General features: G+C 42.4%; 1 protein-coding gene across 5 annotated transcripts; it reads left to right on the top strand.

Annotated features, from left to right (window-relative positions):
- Positions 1–26,819, top strand: MAP3K8 (mitogen-activated protein kinase kinase kinase 8). 5 transcript variants are annotated; one of them, XM_023218095.1, is made up of 9 exons: positions 1–441; positions 3,537–3,767; positions 5,271–5,629; positions 13,446–13,613; positions 15,221–15,482; positions 16,612–16,718; positions 23,111–23,263; positions 24,278–24,524; positions 25,693–26,819. In XM_023218095.1, the coding sequence occupies exons 3-9, from the start codon at positions 5,294–5,296 to the stop codon at positions 25,821–25,823; spliced, it is 1,404 nt and encodes a 467-aa protein (XP_023073863.1). In that variant the 5' UTR covers positions 1–441; positions 3,537–3,767; positions 5,271–5,293; the 3' UTR covers positions 25,824–26,819. The 5 variants fall into 5 exon arrangements, with proteins under 5 accessions (XP_023073863.1, XP_023073862.1, XP_023073861.1 ...); XM_023218099.1 differs by lacking the exon at positions 1–441 and adding an exon at positions 696–811; XM_023218094.3 differs by lacking the exon at positions 3,537–3,767 and having other exon boundaries at positions 36–441.
- The last annotated feature ends 818 nt before the right edge of the window (positions 26,820–27,637 follow it).

The following is a 27,637-nucleotide window of genomic DNA, read 5'->3' as shown; positions in this document are numbered from 1 at the left end:
GCCCCGGCGCCCAGAGGGCAAACGAGGGGCGGCGGGGAGCGGGGGGGTGGACGCGGAATTTCCCAGCGCGGGGGCTCTGGCTTCCCCTGCAACTAGGCAGTCTCTTTCTGTTTACGGAGAGAAAGGGGAAATGGAAAAGTCGGGGAGGCGGTGGCTGGCGTCCGCTGCGCCGCCCCTGGGCCGGCTCAGACGCCGTGAGTCAGGGGCAGAGCACGGCGGTCTGGACGTGCGGGCGACGCGGGGCTCACTTGTCCTCTCGGCTCTGGACTGCGCGCCACGCTCTGGGGTCCGGCGCCCTGGCTCCTGCTTCTGCCGCTGCCGCCGCCGGATCCCGGTGGCCCGGCGTGCCCAGCTCGCACGGGCCTGCAGCCAGCATCGCACCAAACCTTCGGGGGGCCGCGGCTAGAGCGCTTGGCCGGCGTGGGAGCGCCAAGGCCGCAGGTAACCCAGGGTTGGGGGTCTCCGGCGTGTCTTTCGGGTCGCGTCCCGCCTGGGTTCCCCGGGGATTCCCATGCAGAAATGGAGGGTGCCCCCGGCAGAGGGGAAAACTCTGGCGTGGGAAGAGGTGGGGGCGTGCCCACAGCTGCGCTCGCGGGTCGCCGGCTGCACCAGGCACAGCTGGAAAGCACCTTGCGCAAGGGTCTCACGGGGTGCAGACTCGCGACTCCTCCCCCTTCCTCCTCCTTCCCGGATCCGCAGGGCCAGGGCAGTGCTGGTCTGGGCAGTGCGCGGGGAAGCGGGAACCCGCTGTCACCGCGCCTCGCGCCGCCAATACCGCCTGGACGGCCGCGCTGTCCCTGCCCCAGACCCGGTGAGTGCAGCTCGGAGGTTGGAGGACCCGACCCTCCCAAATGCTGGGTGCTTTGATAATTTACAAGCTTTTTAGGCTCCCTTGACTTAGAGAACCAGGAGGAAGGGAGTGGGAGTGTGGGATGGCGGAGCCCAGAGACTTGTGAATGGCTGGAACTAAATTCAAGTTTGTAACCTGGACTGTATCCCGTGACTAAAGGAGTCATAGCAGAACACGAAGGCTGGGCTTTTGGTCTAAGAAAGAATACTAGGAGAAAAAAAAAAGTTATTTTCACGGAAGTTGTTTTCGAGCGATAATGCATGATCAGGGCTGACTGAAATTTTTCTAGCTCTAGGCGGAGAAGGACGCCCAGGGATTGCCCCCATAGTTAACAGGGGAAGTCACCCGCTGCCTTTAAGAGTGAAACGTTGCGATGCTTGTCTATTTCACTTTGGGGAAGACAAGATAAAAGGCTGCTCTTGATAAAAACAGGGACAGAAAGGCTCTTGCAGTTGCTTTACATACTTGTAGCCTGAGTCGTATGTGCCAAGGAACGTGTAATCCACTTCCAGCTGACGCCCCCAACTCTCTCCGAAGGTTTGAGGTTTGTGTGCAGGACGTCTGGCAGATGGCCCATAAGGACGTTGTCGTGTAAAGAAAATGGGAACGTTGAGGCATCTAGAGGTTTTGAAGCAGAGTGGCGGTCCTTCCTTCTATACTCCTGAAATGCGTAATTCCGGGGCTTTTTGAGAACAAAAACATAATCAGAGATGTGCCCTGAGGGAGAATATACTATTTTGGCAGGATATATCTATCTATCTATATAGATATAGAGATATATATATTAGTATAAATATATATATATAGTTTTTTTTTTTTTTTTTTGAGAAGGAGTTTCACTCTTGTCGCCCAGGCTGGATTGCAATGGCGCGATCTTGGCGCACTGCAACCTCCACCTCCACCTTCAAGCGATTCTCTTTCCTCAGCCTCCTGAGTAGCTGGGATTACAGGCACCCGCCGCCATGCCCAGCTAATTTTTGTGGAGACAGGGTTTCACCATGCTGGCCAGGCTGGTCTTGAACTCCTGACCTCAGGTGATCCACCCTTCTTGGCCTCCCAAAGTGCTGAGATTACCAGCATGAGCCACTGCGCCCGGCCTAAAAAAAAAAATATTTTCAATGGGAAATAACACAAGGAATAGTCATTCTTTGTGAGGCAGAAGCATATGCTGGTACGTTGGCCATTTTCATTCACACTTGCTAGGAAACACTCACATTTTGTTTATGTATGTGGAGGCAGCCAAGAGTATTATGTTAATGTTTAGGAACAGAATTTCCTCGTGATTTTATTGCTGATTTCTGAAATAATTCAGTGTAACTAGTTTTGACTGTATTTGCACATCTCTCCAATTCCAAAAGCTGGCATAATTTTCTGTTTGGTTAGGAAGCAGGAATTTTATGAGGACTTTTATTGTAAACTGTGTCAAAGGAAAAATCATCTTATACTAAACGTCTTTATTGCCAAACTAGAATACCTTCACAATCTGAACTTTCTCTAGGTGGCTACAGATCATGAATAACTCAGAAACCATTAGCTTATTGTGTGCTTCATTAAGGCTGGAAAGTGCTGAGGCTTTTTGCAGGAGCAGTTAGCAGGCGAACTGGTCAGCAGGGTTTCTGGGGAGCATAGATTTGCGTGACAGGGGCCCTGTGTTGCTAACGAATTAATGCAGGCATTGAGAAAAGTCTCAGCGTCAGACACTCCTCCACCTCCCGGGTCCTGCTTCCCTCCCTCTCCCCTTTCCAGGCAACTCAGAGTTTAGGGGTGTGGTTGTGTGTGTTTAAGCTCTTGGGTTTTACATATAAATGCTTGAGACTTTCTGCAGGATTTAAAAACCAAAACCTTGTATTACAGCTCTTTTAGGATTTGTCTTTTAGAATCTCCAGTCCTCGGTCAGGCGTGGTGGCTCAATCCTGTAATCCCAGCACTTTGGGAGGCCGAGACGGGCGGATCACGAGGTCAGGAGATCGAGACCATCCTGGCTAACACGGTGAAACCCCGTCTCTACTAAAAATACAAAAAAAAAAAAAAAAAAAAAAACTAGCCGGGCGAGGTGGCGGGCGCCTGTAGTCCCAGCTACTCCGGAGGCTGAGGCAGGAGAATGGCGTAAACCTGGGAGGCGGAGCTTGCAGTGAGCTGAGATCTGCCAGTCCTCACAGGAAAACCCCCCAATTAACAAAATAAAAGAATACTACTACTGATTTTTTTTTTTTTTTTTTTTTTTACCTCTAAAATTTGTCTTCCCGGATCAGCAGAGTGAATTTGAACTGTGTGGACATTTTTCCTCTTTCTTTCTTGAGTCGTGTTAGTACTGAGAACTTTTGTTTTTCTGTCAAGTCATCCATTTGATAAATAAGTCCAGGAGACTTGGATCCTTTCAACCCCTGAGGCCCCAAATTGGGCTGTTTTTGTTTTAACTTCTGTGTTTCCAGTAAATTCGACAAGCAGAAACTGCAACTAGATGGCTCAGTAAAACCGAAGTCAAATGTTCCTCCATTAATCTAAGAAGTTCCTTTCCTAACTCAGTAGACTCCAAGAACCTGAATCACAATCTCCCTCAAAGATGTACAAGATCTCGGGAGGGGAAGCTGCCCCCTCACTCTAGATTTCACTGTGTTGATAACAGCCATCAAAGCATTTCATGGGTTTCTGCCTTTTTTCTCTCTCTCTTTATGTCTTGTTTTAGATACAATCTTCTTACTGCGAAGAAGCCAGGGGAATAGGTAGCCACATCTCATTTGCAGATAAGAAAGGAAGCTAATGCAGTATCTGCAAAGCCAGGAGTCTGACTCAGTACTTTCCTCTCTCATGCATATAAAGCAGCTAAAAATGACACAGCTTATTTACCATGCCCCTGACACTGCACTGAGCACTTTATGAGCTTGAACTCTTTTAATCCTCACGACCACTTCATGAGGTAGGTGCTATTATTACTTCCATTTTACAGATGGGGAGAATTGAGGTTGAGAGAGGTTAAGATACTTGCTCAACGTCATGCAAGCAGTAAGTGGGAGTGTGGTGGGGAGGTGATGAGATTTGACTCCAAGCAGTCTGAGACCAGAGGAATGTTGGATTGCAGGATGCTAGACCACTTTCCTCAGACACAATTCATACGTCAGAAAATGACCATCAAGTAAGTGAATGATGACACTAAATTGCATGGTTCTTTTGTCAAATGAAATTCACTGAGAGGCAGATGGCTGGGTCATGCATGCAGGTGGCTCTGCAGTGGAGCATTTCCTGGAGCTTTGAAATGAAGCTCCAGGTTGATCAGAGATGCGTGGCTTTAGCCCTGAGTGTCCTGTGTGTTAAAGGCTTCTGCTTTTCGGAACTTGAAATACCTTTCAGAAAGAGGCTGTGCTTTTGGGAGTGCAATCGATGATTTAAGTAGACCAATGAGCCTTGAAATGCTCTTAGATCTCAGAGCTTTTGTCTTTTCTCCTTCAGAACAGAGTTGTTCTAAAATCCTGAGTAACAACGTCAGTTTTTACTCTTGCTTTACTTTCTTTTTCTCATCTACAGATCTCCAAGTGTGGCAGCTGATTTGTACATAAGAGCTGAAATGCAATTTTGGTTAATATAGTCACTTGGCCTTGCTTATGATATATTTGACTTTCCTGGCTTCTTTCTACTACTCACAGCTTCTAGAGGGCCGTTTATCTAGATATTAATCTTCTGGGACCCTCAAGATGTTTGCTTTGCACTATTAAAGAATTCTGGTCCTAAGGGAGGACAGCTGAATCATAGGTTAAATGCATCGTCATCTTTCTCATACTCATCGCTGGGAGAACAAGGTTCCCTGTCACCCTTCCAATTAGCTGTTTAACTCATTTGCATAAGAATCATTCCTGAAACTTGACCTATTGCCATCAAATTTGTTTAGATTGAAATCCATTTTTACAGCTTCTGGCTTTCAGGGCCTGAGTTTTATTTGCCAAGTTAGCTCCTGCATTTAGTAAAGAGCTTATTTTTCTTTCAAGTCACCAGAGGCATAAAAAAGCCATAGCGATTCTTGCAGGGAGGGTGCCACTTTGGGGGAATAGCTGGGTTGTGTAAAGTTGGAAGCCCTAAAGAGCCGGAAGCCTGAGGTCTTCAAAGATTCCTGAACTGCTCTTGATTCGTGTGTATGCGTAGTGAAAGTTTGTCTTCAGTGCCTGTAGCTGATACCACTGACTCCGTGAGTAACAGTAAGCTCTCTGGGTCTCAGGTTTCCCCTCTGCAAAGTGAGCTGGACTAAAGGTTATCTTAGGTCCCTTTCTGCACTGTCAACTTGAATTCACACACCCAGTTGACACAAAACCCTCGTTTTCTGAACAAAAGCATATAAAATCCTGTTGCCAATCCTTGTATGTTAGTTTCCCATTGGTCTTGAATGCAAATACAAATATCGTAAACTAAAGATTTGTGTGTTCTTTCCTAGACTCTCCAGAAAGCGCAACAGTAATGGAGTACATGAGCACTGGAAGTGACAATAAAGAAGAGATTGATTTATTAATTAAACATTTAAATGTGTCCGATGTAATAGACATTATGGAAAATCTTTATGCAAGTGAAGAGCCAGCAGTTTATGAACCCAGTCTAATGACCATGTGTCAAGACAGCAATCAAAACGATGAGCGTTCTAAGTCTCTACTGCTTAGTGGCCAAGAGGTACCATGGTTGTCATCAGTCAGATATGGAACCGTGGAGGATTTGCTTGCTTTTGCAAACCATATATCCAACACTGCAAAGCATTTTTATGGACAACGACCACAAGAATCTGGAATTTTATTAAACATGGTACGTTTCTTTCCGATCAGTTGGGTGCTGTGTGCTCAGCTTTCCTACTGCAGCTTCATTTAATGCAGAGTGGTGTTTGAATTTGGTTTAGATGGGCTGCCAGCTATGATTTTAAAAAATGTAATCATCAGTAAGAAGTACCTCCATGTTAAAGATGCAAAAAAAAAGTCTTCATTAAAAGTTCTATTTAAAGACTCTTGATCATATTTTAGTAGTATTTCTACAAATAGGTCATTAAGAAGGATGTATTTTGGCTGGGCACAGTGGCTCACGCCTGTAATCCCCGCACTTTGAGAGGCCGAGGTGGGTGGATCATTTGAGGTCAGGAGTTAGAGACCAGTCTGGCCAACATGGTGAAACCCCGTCTCTACTAAAAATACAAAATTAGCCTGACATGGTGGCAGGCACCTGTAATTCCAGCTACCTTAGAGGCTGAGGCACCAAAATCCTTTGAACCTGGGAGGTGGAGGCTGTGGTGAGCTGAGACTGCACCACTGCACTCCAGCCTGGGTGACTGAGTGAGACTCTGTCTCAATAACAACAACAACAAAGAAGAATGTGTCTTAATTTAACAATTCACTAAAAAGTTTATTCATCAGTTATGCAGAAAAGAAAGGCTTAATGAGACTTCTTCGTCTGAGAGGAGAATAAACACTTTGTCATTAATTAATCTTCTTGAAGGTTGAATTATTTGTTCCTTTCTTGTCACATCTTGAAATGTTATTAATTCATTTCTGCAGAAATGTAGTATGTAGGCAGTAAATAGCTATCCACAGATTCACTCTCTTTAATTGGCAAAGTATGAATGGCAAATGATATATTTGCTTAATCATCGCAAGTATGCAAATCATGCAAAATATTGTGGCAACATTTTGTTGCCCTAATAGTAGATCAGGTGGTGTGTTTAGGTGTGCCTAGGATTCTGTCAGGCTTTTAGTATGTCAGAGGTGAACGTAGGTGCTGGCTAAAGGTAACCTAATATTTTTAAAAAGAATAATTTGCAAAGGAGTAGGTGGTAACTTACAAAATATGCTTATGGATGAAAGTGACGCCCTTTCTTTTGGTGTATCTAAATGGCAAAATGGCTAATGTGGGGGGAAAGGCAGTGCTGAGTGAGTATGGAATCCAGACAAAGTACTTAATTATTTTGTTTTTTTTTGCATACCACATTCATTTAATTAAAAACAACACAGTAATTTAGGTCAGGTATGTAGTGAATTGTTTTGTCAGAAGCCAGTCATATTCAACCATAGCTCACCATGGAGCAAGATTATATTTTGCACTGTTGTGTGACTGCTTTGGTCTGGATCTATCAAGCTCTATTTAATAGTCGACTAAGTACTTTACCTTCAGAATATTTCTTCCTTTTATAAATGAGAAGTAATCATTTGAACTAGAAGGCATATCTGATTTTCTCAACTAAAGGATAGTTGGAGAACTCGATTCAAAGTTATATATATGTCTATACCGAGAAATATAATTGTTTGTATATTTCTCTCATTTTTAACGTATTTATTTGTTAAAATGGGAATTATTTTTTTTAATCCTGCTCCTTCTATAAAAATGAGTATTTTAAATGAAAATATGCAGAAAAAAAACAAATTATTCTTGCTTGTAAACATGCAAAGACTTAGGTATGTTTACCTATTCCCCTGGCCTGTCTGGGAATGTACAGAAAGAAATTCAGGAAAATTAGAAGAAATACAAAAAAATAGCCTTCTGAAGTCTTTTAGGAGTGGGACCAGAAAAGTTAATCCTAAAAAGGAGAGAGACTAAGACATTAAGAGGAGGGTAAAATTGTATCAGCAAAGGGTTTGAGTAAAATGTTGTCATTACCTGCCATGGGTCCTGTGCTCTTTAAATGAACAAGTACATAATTAAGGAGAATTTTTTTTTTTTTTTTTTGAGACAGAGTCTCACTCTGTCACCTAGGTTGGAGTGCAGTGGCGCAATCTTGGCTCACTGCAACCTCCGCCTCATGAGTTCACGTGATTCTTCTGCCTCTGCCTCCTGAGTAGCTGGGATTACCGGTGCCTGCCACCACGCCCGGCTAATTTTTGTGTTTTTAGTAGAGACAGGGTTTCACCATGTTGGCCAGGCTGGTTTCAAACTCCTGACCTGAGGTGATCCACCCGCCTTGGCCTCTCAAAGTGCAGAGATTATAGGCGTGAGCCACTGCGCCTGGCCAGGAAAAATTTTAAGAGTAAACAAATACATAAGTAAAGGCAGGGATCTTGAAAAACTTGAAAAAGATTTTTATTTTAAAAATGATCAAGAATATAACATATAAAACAAGAAGACTAAAAAACAGAATAGAATAAGAGGAGGACCTTAAAATCCATTGGATCGTAGACATGGCCTCACTAGGCAAATCGACCCAGTGGTTGATGGCTCTGGGGGACTGCAGTTGACTTTCCTGCCACTCACATTAAAGATGGACTACATTGCTGTGCCTAGTAGGTAACCCATCCGAGCTCCGTGATTCATAAATGATAGCCTAGGGATTGGGACTGTCATCTCTGAACATAGTCACTTCAAGACAGTAGTGAGGGAGGCAAGGCTTGCTTTCGGCTCCCTTTCACCCTCACATGGAACATTGGAACCACCCAATGTTCAAGATCTTTCTGTTCCCATCATCTTCCACCCACTACCCTATCAAAACTTTACTCATTGGGCTTCATTTGCTGCTCTCTAACTCTCGGCTTTAGGAAAATAGCAGCTGATTATCTGTCACACGATTGGTTCCTAGGTAAAATCCATCTATACAGTGTATCTACATAGGGATGGGGAAACTTTCATTCAAGTATTTATCTATTCATTTGCTAGACATAGCTTGGACATCTACAGTGCGTCAGGTGCTAGAGATAGTATGGAACAGTCTGTGCCTCTGGGAGCTTGCTGCCTGGTGCGTGCAGGATGCAGTTAAATAGGCAATTATAGTAGAATGTGCTGCTTCCCAGCATACCTGCACCCTGTTTGCTCTGGCAGTGCACAGGCAGGATACCTTACATAGCCATGAGTGTGGTAGAAGGAAGGAAAATGTCAGCACAGCCTTCCAAGAAGGATTGATGCTTAAGCTGAGGTCTGAAGCGTTGAGTTGGAGTCAGCGGGATGAAGTGGAGAGGGTTCCAACAGCATGTGCAGAGACCCAGAGACAGAGAGATCTGATGTGTTCAGGCAGCCAACAACCACAACACCATAGAGTTTTTTAGACAGGGTGCAGAACCAGGAATTACAAAAGTATCCTGAAGCACAGTCATGTTCAGTGATTGTGTGTGTGTGTGATTTTACTAAAAATAATGTTTGTGAAAGATCCCACCAACATCCAGCAAGACCTGGGGAAGAAGCTTTGGGAGCCTAACCTGGGAATTGCTTTGGGTAAGAGTGCTGCATGTTATTTAGAATCTACGCTGATTCATAACCTGGTCTGGGAACAAATAATCTAAAATGGGTTCCAAACACTCAACTTTGTGGTGGTTTTATGGGGACTGAAGGACCCCATTCCTTCACTTTTTTACAACTTTATAAGTGTGAAATGCTGAAGATGTTCCTTAGGGCTTAGTCATGGAGTTATGGCTTCTCAGAGTTGAAAAAGCGTTTAAGATACTTGAGTCCAGCCCTCTGTCTAGTATTCAAATAACCCTGTTTATCATCTCCAATAACTGGTAGAACATTTTGGTCTATTCTTGAAAATCTGCTGTGACAAGGAGCTTATTACACACTGGGACACAGTTTCCTATTTGTCCAGTCCTGACTGTAAGAAAGTTCTCTTCCTTATATAGAACCAAAATTCATCTCTGACCATTAGTGCAAGCCCTACTTGTTGGCCGTTAAAAAAGTACATATGATGAGCAGTTTTGAAGATGATGGGCCCTGAATTAAAGTACCTGTGTTATGTAGTTCAGCTCTGAAACGGATTAGCTGTGTGACGATGGTATGGTCATTTCACCCGTCCTTTCCTCAGTTTACTCATCTATAAAATGGATAACATCATGACACACCATAGGGTTGATATTTGGAGCAATTAATGAATACACATGACCTGGTTACACATAGTGAGTGTTAAATGGACGCAAGGCCTTTTGGGAGTTACTGTTGTATACAATTGTTACACCTTTTCCTTATGACAGTCCTTCCAAAATTTTTCAAATTGCGTGTTCCCCAGATCTTCTCTCTTCTTTCACATGCATTTCCAACTGTGTCCATGACTTCTCATGAATTGTGCTGTTAACTTTTCTCATCATCTGGGCAGGACGCTATGAACTCAAGTTGGTATTGGTGTCTATCTTGGGGCCATATTTTGAATGTGAGGATCCATTCGTTGTGATCAGCAGAGTAGGACAGAGCTAGCTTGGCCTTTGTGCTAGATAATATGCCTGCATGACTAGAGATCAATACCATGTCTGTTTCATAGTAGCATATCACACAGGTCACTTGTGGAATTTATTCTTACTATAATACTTAAAAATTTTTCTCAATATGCTGCTTCTTGGCCCGGTGTTGTTTAGTATAAATGACAGTGATCTGGATGAGGAAATAGAAAGTGTGCTTATAATGCCTGCCCTTAGAGATGATTTTGGTAAGTTGAAGAATTGGCAGAGATAAGCAGCATAGAGTTCCCTAAGATGGTTTGATAGGGCTGGGTGTGGTGGCTCGTGCCTGTAACCCCAGCATTTTGGGAGACTGAGGCCACTTGAGCCCAAGAGTTTGAGACCAGCCTGGGCAACATAGTGAAACCCCCATCTCCACAAAAAATAAAAAGTCAGCCAGGTGAGGTGGCACACACCTGTAGTCCCAGCTACTTGGGAGGCCAAGGTGGGAGGATCGCTTGAGCCTGGGAGGTTGAAGCTTCAGTGAGCTGTGATGGGGCCACTGCACTCCAGCCTAGGTGACAGAGCAAGACCCTGTCTTAAAAAAAAAAAATTATAAGGGCCCCTAGAAAGAAGAAAAACACCCATCTAAAATTTAAATACAGGGTTTGAGACCAGCCTGACCAACATGGAGAAACCCCGTTTCTACCAAAAATACAAAATTAGCTGGGTGTGGTGGCACATGCCTGTAATTCTAGCACCTTGGGAGGCTGAGACAGGAGCATCACTTGAACCCAGGAGGCGGAGGTTGTGATGAGCTGAGATCATGCCATTGCGCTCCAGCCTGGGCAACAAGAGCGAAACTCCATTACAAAACAAAATAAAAAAAGAAAGTTAAATACAGGGGATCCGGGGCTAGGGGAAGAACCAGGCGTTTGCAGAACTACAAACTGGTCAAGACTTGCACATTACACTAGAAATTCAGGGCCGGCCTAGGAGAACTCACTCCAGCCACTGCACTCAAGCCTGGGTGACAGGGCAAGACTCTGTCTCAAAACAAAAACAAACAAAAAAACCCAAATTGGGTTACAACAAATTTAGGTTGATAAAACTTTCACGAAAGTGAGTTAAACACAGAGATGGTTCACTGGAGGGTGCATTGAAATCAGGCCTGTAAATATTTAATGACAAGAAAGGGAAAATCAGCAAGTGCTCTTGAGTGTCTAAATGTCAAAAGGGACTAAATCCATCATGTTCTCAGCATGCTGCAAAAGAGGCCTCCAGCAACCAGAGGTGACATACTTCTTGAAAGGAAGTCATCTTTCAAACAAGGCAAGACCGCCATCTGTACTTATTCATGTTAGCTCTAGGGCCCTGCACAGGGTCTCACACAGCAGAAACGCTCAGTAAATAGTTTCTAAATTTAATGACTTCATATTTCTAAGCATTAGAGTTAGTCTCTGCTTTATTCCCTGACTAATAGTGAACACATCTGTTTGTGGGATGTGTAGCTAAACTTAGCAGTGGTGGAGCTGACTGAATGGCCCTTACAGTTACTAGAACTATTTCTGTAGCCGTGTCCCAAGTGAGAAGTCCCACGCATCTGCAGATGAATCAGGAGTTCATTCTCTTCCCATGTCGTAGATTTGGGGATTTGTCACATTCCCTTCAGCTGCTGCTGCTGCTGCTTTTGAATTTTAAATGGAAACAATTCTTTTAAAAGAATCAGGAGTTCATTCCCTTCCCATGTCGTAGATTTGGGGATTTGTCACATTCCCTTCAGCTGTTGCTGCTGCTGCTTTTAAATTTTAAACAAAATAGAAATGGGGGTCTCAGTGTGTCACCCAGGCTGGTCTTGAACTCCTGGCCTCAAGCAGTCTTCCCACCTTAGCCTCCCAAAGTGCTGGGATTATAGGCGTGAGCCACCGCACCTAGTTGTTCAGCTTCTTCTGTTACTTGAAATAAGTTAAGGTCCTTTAATAGTTTCACAATTCCTGAGCCAGGCGCCATGGCTCGCACCTGTAATCCCAGAACTTTGGGAGGCCAAGGCAGGTGGATCACTTAAAGTCAGGAGTTCGAGACCAGCCTGGCCAACATGGTGAAACCCCGTCTCTACTAAAAATACAAAATTTAGCTGAGCATGGTGGTGCACACCTATAATCCCAGCTACTCAGGAGGCTGAGATGAGAGAATCCCTTGAACCTGGGAGGCAGAGGTTGCATTGAGCCAAGATCATTCCATTGCACTCCAGCCTAGCCAACAGAGCAAGACTGCATCTCAAAAAAAAAAAAAGAAGAAGTTTCATAATTCCTGAATTCCGAAATCAGAAGCTGTAATATTATTGATTACATTGAGGAGAAACTGGTACTGAGGCGATTTATCCCTTGAAAGAACACATGTGACAGGCAGGTATTCCAGATCGCATTTCCCATGAACTACCATATTATTTTGTTATAATTTTGATTATAATTATTTTCTCTTCTAATTTTTTCCTCTTTAAAAATTGAAATATATTTTATATATAGCCAAATACACGGATGTTAAATGTCCAATTTTACGAGTTTTGACAAATGCATGTGCCTTTGAACCCACATTGCTATCAGAGTAGACCTCTTAATTTTTGTTTTATTATTTTAAAATTTATATTGTGTTTTTATTTCTTTCTGTAGAAATGAGGTCTCGCTATGTTGCCTAGGCTGGTCTTGAACTCCTGGCCTCAAGATATCCTCCTGCCTCAGCCTCCCAGTGTGCTAGTATTACAGGCGTTATCCACTGCTCCCAGCTGTCTCTCAATTTTTGAGTCAACTAGTTTCAAAACTTCTAAGAGTCAGCTTGCTCGTGAACCCTGGGAGGTCAAGGATCAGCCATCTCTTGTTCATGGCTGCCTCCGCAGCACCAAACACAGTGCCTAGCAACTTTTTTGCATGCAATAGATACAATGCATGCAATAGATATTAAGTGAGTAAGTAGATGAGAAGTAATTCAGCCCTCACTTAATTTGCATAGCATTGTCAACTCATAGCTCTGGCATACGCTGTGGTTTTCCAAAATCTTCCATGATCATCAGTTAATTTTGATGCTCTTTCTCTGTATGCATCATGTGTGAGTAATAGCTATGCGGACTAACAGGTTCGCACATTTTAATAGAAACAAGTCAACCTGCAGGCACGGTTTGTATTTACGCAATCTTTATTTTCAACCTTTTGGTTGCCATAGTCATGCTTTTTTAGATAAATAATTTTTAAAGTTCTATTTGGCAATTAATTACTCATGAGTAGGTGGAAATATGACCAGGTCTGACCAGGCACCTGTGTCTGTTACATGCTCTCTCTGACTTCCTCAAGCTCTAAATATAGGTCTGTACAGTTGGTAGGATTAAGCACGGTGACATTAATTTCGTAACTGTGTATCAGAATGCTGCTAAAATAACCAGTTTCCTAATGGAAACTTAGAAAAAGCCAACTTGACTGAAGTTCTCACCCTCTCACATTTTTATTTTGCTGTAGGTCATCACTCCTCAAAATGGACGTTACCAAATAGACTCTGATGTTCTCCTGATCCCTTGGAAGCTGACTTACAGGAATATTGGTTCTGATTTTATTCCTCGGGGAGCCTTTGGAAAGGTATACTTGGCACAAGATATAAAGACGAAGAAAAGAATGGCATGTAAACTGGTATGTGTTATGTAACTAGATAACCCACACTGTGTGTTTGGCATTCTGGCTTTTGTTTGTTTGTCCATTTGCATTAACCAAAGATTTTTATCCTTTGATTGGATCTTATCTAAGGGTGCACTGCCTCAAAGCATTTGTTTTTCTGAATTCGTTGGCTACTTGGGGCCATTCAGCCCCAAAATCTCTGTTTAGGAGCATAGTTGATTTTAATCTAGATGATTACAAGGAAAGTGCTGGTTTTCAAAGCACTGATTTGGATAAATAACCTCATCACTCTTGGAGAGAGGTAGAGAAGAGCCATCCTGTGAAATAGGAGCAATTCTAGGTGCTTCTCCTTTCATTCAACTGCGGAGGGGGCCAGGCAGAGGCAGAAACTGGGAAGGAGGTAGCCTTCTCAGGAAGGCAGATTTAAAAGGCTGAATTTAAATACATCAATGATTAAAAAGACCCTATCCCTTCTTTTTTTTTCTTTTTTTTTTGAGACAGAGTCTTGCTCTGTTGTCTATGCTGGAGTGCAGTGTCAGGGTCTTGGCTCACTGCAAACTCCACCTCCTGGGTTCAAACGATTCTCCTGCATCAGCCTCCCAAGTAAGTGGGATTATAGGCACCTACCACCATGCCCACCTAATTTTCGTATTTTAGTAGAGACAGGGTTTTGCCATATTGGCCAGGCTTGTCTCGAACTCCTGACCTCAAGCCATCCACCTGCCTTGGCCTCCCACAGTGCTAGAATTACAGGCGTGAGCTGCCGCACCTGGGCTGATGTGGTTTTTCATTTTGATTTAGATGGGAGTTACATTTGTACGTTCAGTTGATAATTCATTGAGTTGGACCCATCATTTTTACACGTTTTTGTATGTCTGTTTTGCTTTAATTAATTTTTCAAAAAGTACAATAAAAAATGCACTCACTTTTGATTTAACAAAAAATAAAATAAATAATTGCCAAATATTATGTCTTGGTCTCTCTTATTGTAATAAGAGAGTAGCTGGGATTACAGGCATACACAACCAATGCCTGGCTAATTTTTGTATTTTTTGTAGAAACGGGGTTTCAACATGTTGGCCAGGCTGGTCTTGAACTCCTGGCCTCAAGTGATCTGCCCACGTTGGCCTCCCAAAGTGTTGGGATTACAGGCATGAGCCACCGTGCCCAGCTCCAGTGCTTATTTTAAATACGTTGCTATAATAGAGTATGAACTGTGGCAACAAACACTTCATACTATCTCACAACAAACTGAAATATTGAAAATACAACCTAAAATCTAGGTACCATAGATACTGTTGTCTAATAGGTGGGAAATTATCTCTTTTTTGATTCATTCATAATTTGAAAACATTGGATGGATTTCTGACTTCTAAGTGAAAATAGTAACTCATTATTTTGTTTTTTATTTTCTTGTTCTGAATTTTATACTGAAAGCTGACTAACATAGTTAAAGGCAGATCTGAGGCGAACAGTATTGTAACTGGGCAGTCCATTTTCACACAGGGCAGAGTATTCTTGAGGGCATTTATTTGCTTTTGGTTTTTGCATTGACCTATATTATATATTTTTAAGATGACTTTGGGATTGTTTAGAATCTCACTCGTATTTTTGTGTTCTAGATCCCAGTAGATCAATTTAAGCCATCTGATGTGGAAATCCAGGCTTGCTTCCGGCACGAGAACATCGCAGAGCTGTATGGCGCAGTCCTGTGGGGTGAAACTGTCCATCTCTTTATGGAAGCAGGGGAGGGAGGGTCTGTTCTGGAGAAACTGGAGAGCTGTGGACCAATGAGAGAATTTGAAATTATTTGGGTGACAAAGCATGTTCTCAAGGGACTTGATTTTCTACACTCAAAGAAAGTAATCCATCATGATATTAAACGTGAGTATCTTTGGACATATACCTTTTTGGCTCAAAGAGACTAGTTATTCAGGAGACAGACAAGCTCCTTCCTGTAATCTAAAGACCTTCCATGAAGGGTGGAAAGCTCCCTCAGAGCACCATCCATCTTCTTTCTCCAGAGACATGTCTTAGAATCATGCGGGGTTACTAGAGCTTTCCAAGTCATATGGAAAGATTACTTTGAACAGTTGTTGAAAAGTTATACCTACATACCTATTAGGTACTACTCTGTTAAAAAGGCTTTTAAAATTGCAGTTTAGGCTGGGTGTGATGGCTCATGCCTGTAATCTCAGCACTTTGGGATGCTGTGGCACATGGATCACCTGAGGTCAGAAACTGGAGACCAGCCTGGCCAATGCGGTGAAACCCTGTCTCTACTAAAAATACAAAAAAAAAAAAAAAAAAAAAAAAATTAGCTGGGCGTGGTGTTGGGTGCTGGTAATCCCAGCTACTTGGGAGGCTGAGGCAGGAGAATCATGTGAATCTGGGAGGCGGAGGTTGCAGTGAGCTAACATGGCGCCATTGCACTCCAGCCTGGGTGACAAGAGCAAAACTCCGTCCCCTCCCCACCCAAAAAAATGCAATTTACTTAAAAACATACAAACACAGAGACAAGTATTTTTGAGAAACAAATACCTCTTTCATTTTGTATACCAATGTAACAATAATCCATTAAACACAACTTTGATAACTGTTTTCTAAGAGTCTAATATGATAAGGAAATAGGTAAACCTTTAATAGCCAGTACTAAATTAGAGTGGCATAACTTTTACTGGGGGAAAAAAAAAATGGGTATTTTACTTTTCTGCTTTAGAAAAGTGACTTGACAACAATATGCTTATGTCTTAGAGTTTGAAACTCAAGTTCTTGACCATTATTAATGGCTACAATCATTCATACCCACATTGGCTGAATTCCTGATGGATCCGAAGTGATTTTCACCTAAAATCTGAGATGCATTCTCCCCTTTTGAATATAATACACCCATCTCACTAGAGGAAGCATTTCAGTCTTTTCTGACTTGAGATTCATTGTTTCAGATAATGTTTTCATTTGACTTATGAATATATAAAAAATTTTATCTTAAAAAAATTTTCTCTCATTTTAGCTAGCAACATTGTTTTCATGTCCACGAAAGCTGTTTTGGTGGATTTTGGCCTAAGTGTTCAAATGACCGAAGATGTCTATTTTCCTAAGGACCTCCGAGGAACAGAGGTAATTATATTCACATGAAAAGGGTTACTATTTTATTAAGAATAAAAAGGAAAAATTGTTCTAGAATTGTCGTGGGAATGAAGGACAAAGAAGGGAAAGAAATCCATTGCATTAAATCATTATCCTTGGAACACGTTTAACGAGCACTTGCTCTGTGTCAAGTACTAAGTTTAGCACTTGATTTTTTATTTTATTTTTTGCTGTGTTATTTATAATACATAGTAGTATTTGTAATATAATATACATGTTGATATATATAATATAGATCATTTATAAACAATGTAATGACAAAATAGATCATATTGGCCCGGTGTGGTAGCTCATGCCTATAATCCCAGTGCTTTGGGAGACTGAGGTGGGAGAATTAATTGAGCCCAGGACTTTGAAACAAGCTTAGGCATCATAGCAAGACCCCATCTCTATAAAAAAAAACAGTTAGGGCTGGGCAAGGTGGCTCACACCTATAATCCCAGCACTTTGGGAGGCTGAGGTGGGCTGATCACCTGAGGTCGGGAGTTCGAAACAAGCCTGACCAACATGGAGAAACCTCGTCTCTGCTAAAAATACAAAATTAGCTGGGCGTGGTGGCAGGCACCTGTAATGCCAGCTACTCGGGAGGCTGAGGAAGGAGAATCATTTGAACTCGGGAGGCAGAGGTTGAGGTGAGCCGAGATCGCGCCATTGCACTCCAGCCTGGGCAACAAGAGTGAAACTCCAACTCAAAAAAAAAAATTAGTTCAGTGTGGTGGTACACCCCTGTAGTCCCAGCTAGTTGGGAGGCTGAGGTGGGAGGATTGCTTGAGCCTAGGAGTTCAAGGCTGCAGTGAGCCATGGGCACGCCAGCCTGGAAGACAGAACAAGACCTTGTTTCAAACCCGCCCCTCCGCCCCCGCAAATCTATACAGATCTATGAACTGTAGATCATATCCACAGTTCAGCTTTATGTTGTGTGGTTTTGGTTTTGGTTTTGTTTTGATTTGTTTTGTTTTGAGACAGAGTCTTACTCTGTCGCATGATCTCAGCTCACTGCAATCTCCACCTCCTGGGTTCACGTGCTTCTTAGCCTCCTGAGCAGTTGAGATTACAGGTGTGTGCCACCACATCCAGCTAATTTTTGTTTTGTTTTGTTTTGTTTTGTTTTTTCAGTAGAGATGAGGGTTTTACTATGTTGGCCAGGCTGGTCTTGAACTGTTGGCCTCAAGTGATCCTCCCGCCTCCCAAAGTGCTGAGACTATAGGTGTGAGCCCCCGTGTCTGGCCCACAGTTCAGCTTTCATAATAATTGTAGAATTATAGTTAACTTTATAATAAGTTTAGCCCTTAAAAAGCAGTATGCTATTTAATCCTTACAACAACCCAGTTGTTGTAAATACCATTATTGTAAGCAAATTCTATTGTTATTCTCATTTCACAATAAAGGAAATAAGTTTGCAGAGATTAAAATAAAGTGTCCAGAGTCACTCAGTGACAGACTCTGGACTTGAACCAGAGTTCTTTCTAAGTCTAACCCTAAGGTCTAACCCTAAGGTCTAACTGCTACATAACTTTAAAAAATATACTACTACATACATTATTAAAATATATTACTGATATAACTAATATCATTGAGTTTTGGCTCAGTGACAGTCTTAATTATCATGGTCATTAATATTTATGAGGACTCTAAAGGCCTCTCTTTGAGCCTAGGAATCCTATAATAAACCTCAAGTAGTGACCATAAATGTATCTTATTTAAATATGTAAAATAGCACTCATGTTTAACTCATCTGTGAAGCAAAAAACGACCCAGAAAAGCCTTTCTTTCCTGACTCTAAATGAGATTCTGAAAAATTCATTCGAGGGCTTCCAAATAATATATTTAACATTCACATCATTATGCTGGCTGGTTGATTCAATTAGCAAGTGTCCGTTGAGCATCTGCTATGTGGCAGGTTCTTGTGGGCACCAACAAGGAAGCATGAGACAAGGCAATGAGGAGCAAGCCTTAGTGGTACTCCAGCAATCCTCACTCTTTGGTAGGGGGACTTACTTTAAATTACCTTAATTATTGAAAGAGCAACCATTTAGGGATGGGCATGGTGTTCCCACACCTGTAATCCCAACCCTTTGAAAGGCCAAGGAGGTGGGGGTGGTTTGCTTGAGCCTGGGGGTTCGAGACCAGCCTGGGCAATATAGTGAGACCTCATCTCTTTTGAAAAAAAAAAAAGAAGGAAGGAAGATGGAGGAGGGAGGGAGGGAGAGAGAGAGTGGGAAGGAAGAAAGAGGGAAGGGAAGGGAAGGGAAGAGAGAAAAGAAAGAGCACAACAGTTTAGTTCGCAGTTGATTGTGATGGGCACAAGGTTGGATGCAAGCAGGAAGGTAAATGGGTGTAAAAGCCTCCTTGGCCCGTCACCACTACTCAGGGAAGCTTCACTGCCTGAGCCACTCAGCCCCATGCCCTTCTCTTTGCTGGAAGTGCCCATAAGAAATAGAGAGAAGGTCTTTGACTGCACCTCTGTGTCAAGGTTACCAGGTCAGTCTTGGTGTTCAATCAGATGACAACCCTTAGTCTAGTGTAGCTAGTATACGTGTTGCACTGAACTGGATTACAGTAACAAAAAAATTATCTTCCTTTCAAACCAAGATTCTTCCAGCCTGGGCAACATTATGAGACCCCATCACTACAAAAAGTAAACAAACAAACAAAACCTTTTCTTTTTGTAAAAATGGCATGGTGGTGCATGTCTGTAGTCTCAGCTACTCAAGAGACTGAGGTGGGAGGATTGCTTGAGCCCAGGATGAGGCTGCAATGAGCTGTGATTATGCCACTGCACCCATAGCCTGGACAGTAGAACAAGACCTTGTCCTAAAAAAAAAAAAAAAAAAAACAAGATTCTGTAAGTGCTTTCTCAACTCTCTCAAAGCCAAGGCTCTCCGGGGCAACAGAAGAAATCCTTGCTTTTGCAAATATTACCGAAGTTATTATTGAAAATACTCAAGCGGGGATTCTTGATAGTTTGTCTTTGAGCAGAACAACATTCAGAAGGGAAACTGTAGTTTGTTTGTTTGTTTGTTTTTAAGAATGCTTAGTCCCTAGATCTTAAAACTTTACCAAAATGTGAGATCTCATAAGACTTAATGCTTACGACATGTTTTCTTTGGAAAATGTTTCAGCATATTTGGCGTTAGTCAGGAGTTCAGATATGTAATATTCCACCACCCTTTTTCCTGGAACCAGTTTAAGAAACAAACTATTTATGGTATGAAAGATGGAAAATACTTTTCTCTTCCTGGCAGTGTGGTGAAGTTGAACATTTTGCAACATTGGAGAAAGAAGTGTTCTTTCTGGGGCTGTCTAGCAGAATGCATGGATGTGAGATAATAACATATTTTACTCCTGAGTAGTATTTGGATCAGGTTATTTTTGGCAAATGCAAATTGCTTTTTGTGAAGTGCAAAACTGAGCCTCGATGTTTATAAATATAAATCCTCTTCTAATCAGCCTGCATTTACTATCTGCCTAATACACACAAGTTGAAGTTTGGTAATGAACAAAGTTGTGAAGTCACCAATGAAACCTTTCAACAAGCTTGCTTTTACTCTTCCTACTTAAAGAGCTAGGAGATCGAATTAGTCAGTCAACTGTGCAGATTGGCTGATGTTAGAATTTGATCATGTGGCTACTGCACAGTCATAGACAATTTCTGATTTCTGCAGTATAGCTCCCAAATGCAAATCCTGCTTACCCCTGTTTGATTTCTCTCTCTAAGCATCGGTATTCAGAGCATTCTATTGTAACCATGTAATACACATACAGGGTTAATCTGGTGTACACAGAATCGACTGTTTTTGAGTTACATGGTACAGAGAAAGAATACATTGTGAATGTGAATAACAAATCAGAATTACTTTTAGAACTTGGTCCTTTTTGAAAAGTCCTTCTAAGTCTGCTTGGTTTTACCTTTGTAAGTTAACTATATAATCATCACACGCACATATACGCACACATACGGTCTCTTTCCCTTTCTAATAAACATGTTGAGAGGTGAAGGGTTCGATCGCTGACATCAAGGTTTTCTCTTGCTGCAGTGCCCAGCCCCAAGGGTGCAGAACTCTCAGAAAGCCCTGTCTTGGCCCCACTAGGGCTGTTTCATGCCTTCTAATCAGCCAGAGTGCTTGAACGTCATGCTCTGCTGCTCCGTGATCTATCTGGTAGTTGGTAGAGCTTGAAGAACAAGAGCCCTGAGCCAGGGTTTCTGCCTGAGGGGCAGCACCCAGGCCACCAGGCTTACAGATGCTCCATCTCCCCAGGCTGCCTAGGCGTGCAGTCACGTAGAACCTGCAGAGCCACCTCTGCACAACCCCTGTTGCCTACACCAGCAGTGAGCACTTGGCCCAATCCTTGCTGTATTGGCGGGGAGGAGGGGGTACAGGAGAGAAGGTAGGCATCCTCTCTGGACAGTTAATAATACCCACTGCATTTCTTTTTCTTTTTTTATTTGATTGTGGTGAGAACACTTAGCATGAACTCTACCCTCTCAACAAATTTTTAAGTATACAATACACTATTGTTGACTATAGGTACAATGTTGTGCATTAATTTTTTAACTTGGTGATCTAATTAGTAGCAAAGTCCTTCTGGAAAATCCTTTGGCTTTGCTGCAGGGAAAGCTTGAGAACAGCTCAATTTGACCTGTTTGCTGAGAGCAAAAGGAAGCTGGCCCGGAAGTGGCTTGTAGGAAGGAGTTGAGCAGGGTTAGAGTGGGGAGACTGGGCAGTTTCTTCGGTTTTTGTAAGCTACTTACTTACCCTGAAATGTATTCCGGGAACACTGACCTCCATTCTCTTATTCACGTGGCAGACAGTGTACAAGCTATTTCAAGCAAAATATTGATAATTAGGATATTAACTAGTATATATCTGCAGCAGCCATGAATACAAATAACTGGTCACCAGTGTTTGCTGTATTCCTTTTTAAAAAAATGTTTAATTAAATTAGGTAACTAATTAATTTGTAAAGATGGGGGGTCTACATCTTGTCCAGACTGATCTCAAACTCCTAGGCTCAAGCAATCTTCCTGCCTCGGCCTTCCAAAGTGCTGAGATTCGGTGGCTCATGCCTGTAATCCCCGCACTTTGGGAGGCCGAGGCAGGTGGATCACGAGGTCAGGAGTTTGAGACCAGCCTGGCCAACATGGTGAAACCCCATCTCTACTAAAAATACAAAATTAGCCAGGCGTGGTGACACACACCTGTAATCCCAGCTAGTTGGGAGGCCGAGGCAGGAGAATAGCTTGAACCCGGGAGGCAGAGGTTGCAGTGAGCCAAGATCGCACCATTGCATTGCATTCTAGCCTGGGTGACAGACGGAGACCCTGTCTCAAAAAAAAAAAAAAAAAAAAAAAATAAACAAAAAAACCCAAAGTGCTGAGATTATAGACATGAGCCACCATGCCCCACCTCTCTTTGTTTCTTTCTTAAGTTTAGAAATAAATGCTTCTTAGAGAAACTATTTATAAAACCAACCCCGTTTATTCAGCATGGACTCATGAAACCAAAAATAACTTATACAATGTTAATATGGCTGCATTTAATATTTAGTCACTGGGCTACATGGTAGGTAAAAATAACAGATAGTTTGTAAAAATGACTCTTTAGAATCACTTTTACAACATTACACTTTATTTTTTAAGTTTTTCCCTTTCAAGACATTTGTGTTAATACCCTATAGACTTATATCGCCTTTTATCATTGCAGATATTTAGAGGGTTAGCAATGTAACAACAAACAGATCAAGAAGTCTATTTGTAGTTCATTTAAATATAAAAGGAATTGGCTCTTAGTAGAAAACTTAGCTACACCTGATCAGTGTACTGCAGAACTTTGATGAGTGGCAGTCCCAGATAGATTCCTGGTTCTAGTCTCTTTGCTGCCAGATCAACCAGAAAAGGGTGTTTTTTTGTTTTGTTTTGTTTTGTTTTGTTTTGAGACGGAGTCTCACTCTGTCTCCCAGGCTGGAGTGCAGTGGTGCGATCTTGGCTCACGGCAGCCTCTGCCTCCCAAGCTCAAGCGATTCTTCTTGCCTCAGCCTCCTAAGTAGATGGGATTACAGGTGCCCACTACCATGCCCAGCTAATTTTTGTATTTTTAGTAGAGACCAGGCTGACTTTGAACTCCAGACCTCAACTGATCTGCCCACCTCAGCTGGGATTACAGGTGTGAGCCACTTTGCCCAGCCAGGTGTTCTTTATCAGACTGCAGGGACACCTCCAGCAAGAGCTGCATGGTTCCTGGGGAATGCCTGCATTATTCTCCTAGTTTAAGGCGAATGAGTCAATTTCCAGAACGAGTAGGGAAATGAAACCCCACACAAAGGAGGGGAATGAAGCTGAATGTTTCCCACTTCTTTTTCAGATTTACATGAGCCCAGAGGTCATCCTATGCAGGGGCCATTCAACCAAAGCAGACATCTACAGCCTGGGAGCCACGCTCATCCACATGCAGACGGGCACCCCGCCCTGGGTGAAGCGCTACCCTCGCTCAGCCTATCCCTCCTACCTGTACATAGTAAGTGGGGTTCAACCAGGCCTGGGGGCAGGGTGGGGGCTGAGTTATGCATCCCACAGGCTGGGAGGGACTGCTCTGCCTTCTATACCACCCCCATCTGAATGAGGGAATGGTGAAATGACAGGTAGCTACAAGTTCTTCCCATGTAGAAGCAAGCTCCATTCTTGCAAAGAAAACATAGCTATTTTAGTGGGAGCTTACTAAAATGTGCATTGGGCATAATTATGCTATTCCATTTTATGTGTAATAATGCAATACTACTAGCATCAGAGTAGCGTAAATGTATCAGCCACCGAAGTTGTATATGTTCTTTGAACACTTAAAACATTTTTTATTATTAATGTTCACACCAGCGTGGCTTGTAGTGGAACATGCAATTCCCATTTTATTGTTGATAAATTCAGGAGCAGACACTTCCCTGTTACTACATAGTGACTTTTGGGCCACTGATTTGAAGTTGTCACTGACATTCAAACCTAGCATTTATCTTTTGCAACATTAAACCAGAAGATGGGTTTAACCTGGTATCCTTTAGAAATTAAAGTGGGCCAGGCACGGTGGCTCACGCCTGTAATCTCAACACCTTAGAAAGCCAAGGCAAAAGGATCTCTTGAGCCTAGAAGTTCAAGACCAGACTGGGCAGCAAAGCAAGACCCCATCTCTACAAAAAATAAAAAAAAAAAAATTAGCTAGGTGTGGTAGTGTATGGCCTGTGGTCCCAGCTGCGTGGGAGGCTGAGGTGAGAGGATCACTTGAGCCCAGGAGTTCGAGGCTACAGTGAGTTGTGTTCATGCCACTGCTCTCCAGTCTGGACAACAGAGCAGAGACCCTGTCTCAAAGGGAAAAGAAAAAAGAAATTAAAGGGAAGCTTGCTTGCTTAAGGGCACGAACTGCATTTGTTGCAGGGCATGTGGTGGGAAACGGATTACTTTCTAGGTCCTGTTACTAGCGTGCGTTTGCTGTTGGGGGTGTATCTCCATACCTTTGATGCTAAGAGAGCTGGTTTGTTCCTAGATCCACAAGCAAGCGCCTCCACTGGAAGACATTGCAGATGACTGCAGTCCAGGGATGAGAGAGCTAATAGAAGCTGCGCTGGAGAGAAACCCCAATCACCGCCCAAGAGCCGCAGACCTACTAAAACATGAGGCCCTGAACCCGCCCAGAGAGGATCAGCCACGCTGTCAGAGTCTAGACTCTGCCCTCTTTGAGCGCAAGAGGCTGCTGAGTAGGAAGGAGCTGGAACTTCCTGAGAACATTGCTGGTGAGGACACCCTGCTGTGTGCCGCACCCTTGCTTTCCCTTCTGTTTCTGTCCACATCCAACCTCTAATGTAGTTCATGAAAGCACTTGGAAAAAAAGGAAATGACTTCTTGAGTACCATACCTTGCTTGAGAAATTTCAGCAAGATTAACAGAAGCATGTTTTTTTTTTTTTTAAATTGGCTAATTTAGCACCAAATTGTAATAGATTTTCAGTGCAAGTGTAGGTAGCACAGTCACTGGAAAATGCTTCTGACTTGCTTTTCTACAACTTGCTTTTTTGCAACATTTGTCTTAACTCACCTTTTTTTTTTTTTTTTTTTTGAGATGGAGTCTTGCTCAGTTGCCCAGGCTGGAGTGCAGTGGCATGATCTCAGGTCACTGCAACCTCTGCCTCCTGGGTTCAAGTGATTCTCATGCCTCAACCTCCTGACTAGCTGGGATTACACGTGCCCACCACCATGTCTGGCTAATTTTTGTATTTTTAGTGGAGACAGGGTTTTACCATGTTGGCCAGGCTGGTCTCTAACTCCTGACCTCAGACAATCCACCTGCCTCAGCCTCCCAAAGAGCTGGGATTACAGGTGTGAGCCACTGTGCCCAGCCTAACTCATTTATATTAAGCCACCCCAGTCCTTGGTGGGGGAGCATCATGGCACTGCCCTGCACAGATAAAATACTGAGTTTGAAGTCAACTTGCATTTCCATCTTCCTTGGCTTAAAATCTTGCCAGTTGTAAATTTTTCCAACTTAAGAAAGTCTGTATGCATTTCAGGAGCATTGAATATGCATAGACAGGGGTTTCCATTTTTATTAAAAATCTGTGGCATTCTTAATCCATTTAGGTCCAAACCCAGATGTCAAGCCTGGCACACTTGTTTATATTTCTTTGCTGCTTGTCTGACTTTTGTGTATTTAAAGAGAATGATCTGGCTGTTGGAAAAATAGGCCAGGATTTCTAACTTATTTCTTGTCTCCATTGACTCCCGTTTGAACTTTTTGTTCTATGTCCTATTATGTGAACTTATCCGTGAAGTTCAAAGACCCATCTTTCACGCTTAAGACACTGTTTTATTAGGCCCCAAAGGATTTATTTCACTGCAGAAGGAACAGGTATTTATTATTTGACAGGTTTTCTTGTAACTTACTTTTTAATGTTTTCCTTTTCAGATTCTTCATGCACAGGAAGCACTGAGGAATCTGAGATGCTCAAGAGGCAACGCTCTCTCTACATAGACCTCGGTGCTCTGGCTGGCTACTTCAATCTTGTTCGGGGACCACCAACACTTGAATATGGCTGAAGTGGCATGTTTTGGCATGCCACTGCAAAAAACATGTCATGTTTGCTCTAAATTAAGACAGCGTTATTCTCCTTGGGGGCTGGTTCTGCTGCCTTGACACAGGGGCCCTGTACAGTGAATGGTGCCAGTTTTGAAGGAGCAGTGTGACCTCCCGTGACCCATGAATGTGCCTCCAAGTGGCTCCTGTGTGTTTGACTTGTGAAGCTATCTGATACGCACCAGGTCTCAAGGTTCTCATTTCGCAGGTGATGTGATTCTAAGGAAGGAATTTGAGAGTTCACAGAAGGATCGTGTCTGCTGACTGTTCCATTCACTGTGCACTTTGCTCAAAATTTTAAAAATACCCATCACAAGGATAACAGAGTAGCCTAAAATTACTATTCTTGGTTCTTATTTAAGTATGGAATCTTCATTTTACTCAGAATAGTTGTTTTGTGTATATTGGTGTATATTATATAACTCTTTGAGTCTTTATTGGTAAATTCTGGTATATATTGAATTCATTATAATTTAGGTGAATAGAACAACTTGAATATCGTAGCAATAAGCTGGACTAGTGTCTTAAAAATGGCTAACTGATGAATTAGAAGCCATCTGACAGCAGGCCACTAGTGACGGTTTCTTTTGTGTTCCTATGGAAACATTTTGTACTGTACATGCTATGCTTAAGACATTCAAAACATGATGTTTTGAATGTGGATACAACTGTGTAAACCACATAATTTTTGTACATCCCAAAGGATGAGAATGAGAAGAAAAATGAACACTTTTGTAAATTATTGATGATGCTCCTTTTGTAACTCTTATGACTCAATTTTCTTTTAAGCATTTGTATATTAAAATAGCATACTGTGTATGTTTTATATCAAATGCCTTCGTAAATCTTTCATATATGTGTGTGTATATATATGTATTTGTAACATTGTAAAGTATGTGAGTAGTCTTAAGTAAAGTATGTTTTATATTATGCAAATAAAACCCAACAGTTTTGTCCAATGTGACTGGTCAAATCAACTGAATAAATTCAGTATTTTGCCTTAGTTGTTGTGAAGCCTGTGATTCTCAACTGGGACTGAGGATGGTCTATAGGAGTTGAGATATAGATTGGAAGGAAATGTGTATCATAAGAAGGCAAAAAATACCAGGAGCTTTGCAAATTGTGTTAACACACTCCTTTTCTATTGCTCTTGTATGAAGCTATTGTCAACTGGAATGGTTTGCATCCCCCAGTACACTGAGGTAGAAAAAGTAATTGTGGTTGTGCCTGTAATCCCAGAACTTTGGAAGGTTGAAGCGGGAAAACTGCTTGAGCCCAGGAGTTCGAGACCAGCCTGGCCAACATGGTGAAATCCTGTCTCTACAAAAAATACAAAAATTTGCCAGGTGTGATGGTGCACGCCTGTAGTCCCAGCTACTCAGGAGGCTGAGGTGGGAGGATCACTGAAGCCTGGAAGGTGAAGGTTGCAGTGAGCCAAGATCATGCCACTGCACTCCAATCTGGATAACAGAGGGAGGCCTTGTCCCCCCCAAAAATAAAATAATAATTGTGAGCCACTGGTTTAGGGTTATGTGGTTCTATTTTGCACCCTATTTTTATACATTTATACTATCCTTGAATACACGCTTGCATACTCTTTGTCCATTGTTATGTGGCAAGCTAATAACTAGCCATTGTAGAAGGTGGCTTTAACTCACGTACATCAAATCTAGTGAAAGCTGTTGAATGGAAGTCGATCATCTACATAGCTAATAGTATTAAACACTTTTACATGTGTTATGTAGAACATGCCATCCCTTGTAATCCATGTAAATAC

The sequence above is a fragment of the Piliocolobus tephrosceles genome, chromosome 9, assembly GCF_002776525.5.
Source record: "Piliocolobus tephrosceles isolate RC106 chromosome 9, ASM277652v3, whole genome shotgun sequence".
Classification (NCBI taxonomy): domain Eukaryota; kingdom Metazoa; phylum Chordata; class Mammalia; order Primates; family Cercopithecidae; genus Piliocolobus; species Piliocolobus tephrosceles.
This window is presented reverse-complemented; position numbering and strand designations above follow the sequence as displayed.